Source organism: Rhizopus microsporus (assembly GCF_002708625.1).
Source record: "Rhizopus microsporus ATCC 52813 unplaced genomic scaffold scaffold_78, whole genome shotgun sequence".
Lineage (NCBI taxonomy): Eukaryota > Fungi > Mucoromycota > Mucoromycetes > Mucorales > Rhizopodaceae > Rhizopus > Rhizopus microsporus.
The window spans coordinates 1-2357 of record NW_019671993.1 but is presented as its reverse complement, the minus strand read 5'-3'; the positions used below and the strand labels follow the sequence as shown (position 1 = coordinate 2357).

The following is a 2357-nucleotide window of genomic DNA, read 5'->3' as shown; positions in this document are numbered from 1 at the left end:
TTTTTTTACTTTTTTTGTTCATTTTTATTATTAAGGAAACCATAGGGTCACAGTGACAGAAAGAGGGAGTTAACTACCAAAAATAGAAAAATACCCACTACTGTCTTGCAAGTGCATCAAGTTGTTAAAATGGAGGATGAGTGCCACTTTGGATACATGTCTTTTTTTTATAAAAAAAAATTCTTAATCTAAAAGATACATATGCCTTATTTCTTCCGGTATGCGCTCATTGAGCCCTGTGTCCTGATGATGCCATCACACACACTCTCTCTTTCTTTTTGCTGTACATATATTTAAATCAAACTCGTCAGTTACATTGAATGGACGACTCATGGTTCACGATGACAACAAGTATTTTGCTAATGAATTTTTATTTTCCAACAAGTTGAGCTTGAACACGGCTACAAGTTTTGATAAGCTCTCTTTGCATTCACTCTGCTGCTGGTAAACTGTACATATCAGCGCGGAAGTCTTTTATTGGTGCGCTGGATTAAATAGATACTGAAGCTTTATGCCAATTGGACCCTGGAGATCCTTGTGTTTGAAGAGTGCATAAAATGTGAATAGCGTGATATATATTGAACATGATGGCCGATATTACTCGGCAAATCTATTCCCATTATTCATGCCATTTGGAGTGATCAAATAAGTTCCGAAGATGTGGTATCATCAGGCACTTTCTGAAACACTTTCAAGTAGCGTTGATGTATATTATGTAATCCCTCTATCGTAATCCGGCATCAATGTCAATTAATTTTGTGTCATGTTATGCTACTATTTATAATAGCAGACTTTGATCGTAAGCAATATTGACGTGGCCCATCCCTTCGCAACATTTTTTTTTCTTTTAAAAAAACTCATATTGAGCATATCTCCTAGGCAACAACGAGTGGTTTCTTAGCATCATGTTTATGATAGATGAATTGAATATGCAGGTGTGATGTTGCACTAACCTTAACCTAACCTTAAACTTAAATTTTCCTTATTCAAGTGTAAAACGAGTGCCACATTTTTTACAAAGCCTAGAAGTTGTGTATATTGAGAAAAGTAATTGCTACAATAGGAACAATCGCAATCATAAAGTAACAAATACTACCATTATGCAATCCTTTAGCCTAAATAACCATGTATAATAGCATCCCTTGGAAATTCGGGATGCCTTTTGTGGCCTCCATCTTTATTGTAAAGCACGTCTCCGCAGCTTGTATACTGTTTTCTTCCGAGGAATTCATATCGATTGCCTGATTAAGATAAAATGACCTAAATTAACTTGCTACCAATAGAGCGAAAATTAAGGAAAGTGATCATATTCATTAGTCTGATTTAATCTTGAGAATGGCTGACAAGTAAAATAGTAGATTTCTCCTTACGAAACATAAAGCAATATAGATCCGTTCTTTTACTTTCGAATATAGATCAAAGCTTACAGGGATTATTATTCAAAGCCAAAAGGCTTTATTATAGATCATAAGATCCCATAGCTGATTCATTTAATTCAATGACCTGAGAATGTCACGTGCATAGATGTACTTGTTTCTCCAAATGATGATACATTGATCTCGTTAACATTAGATCTCCCTTGAGACAACTATTCGGAACAAACAGACATTATTGACTGTGTCACCACTTGCAAGACAGTAAAAACTCTAAATCAGATATTGCTTAATACACAAAAGACATTCTTTTGATGCACGTAATACTTCCATTGTAACATTGATTTTGATATAAAAACAATACTAAAATAACTTTATACTAGCAAGAAAAAAGCAACATATTCTATTTTTTTTAAAAAAAAAAAAAAAAAAGAGGGGGAAGGGAAAATTTACCATCCACCTCCGTCGAATCCAGTAAAACCCTACAGATTGTCCTATTAATAACTATAAAAATTACAATGAATGCTTGATTATGCCTACCGCCAATAAGAAAATGGGGAAATATGGTTTCTTTTCAATCTGTGAGCACCCTATTTAAAGCGATCTATAAGTCACAATTGTCAAAACTATCAGTAAAACTTACAGTTCCACGCTGAAGTAAGTCTACCATCAATACAACTTCCTGCGTCATAAAAATTATCCGCGCCAGAGCCATCAAAAGCAAACCGAAAGAAATCAGCTAAAGAGCGATCAGTATGTTCCCCTTATGAGATATGAACATTTACTTACTTAATATTGTCTTTTTACAGAGATCTGTCGTGCCAAACTTTGTTTCTATTAGCCTACGAATTCCTGTATTTTGCGCTAGTTCATCTATTCTGTCCAAGGTGATGCATACAGGATTCAGGATACGCGCTACTTGGTTATACTATTCTCATTTTATCAAGACCTTTCAGCACAGTTTTTTTTTTTTTTTTTTTTTTT

The 2357-nt window shown here is 34.4% G+C and overlaps 1 protein-coding gene across 1 annotated transcript; it reads right to left on the bottom strand.

Annotated features, from left to right (window-relative positions):
• Window positions 1–1822: 1822 nt before the first annotated feature.
• RHIMIDRAFT_242942 (uncharacterized protein) lies at window positions 1823–2301 on the bottom strand (the record flags this gene model as incomplete). Its single annotated transcript, XM_023609871.1, has 4 exons — window positions 1823–1855; window positions 1914–1963; window positions 2017–2112; window positions 2163–2301. Coding segments are annotated over 4 exons (318 nt in total), but the record flags the coding sequence as incomplete, so codon positions are not given.
• Between the last annotated feature and the right edge of the window lie 56 nt (window positions 2302–2357).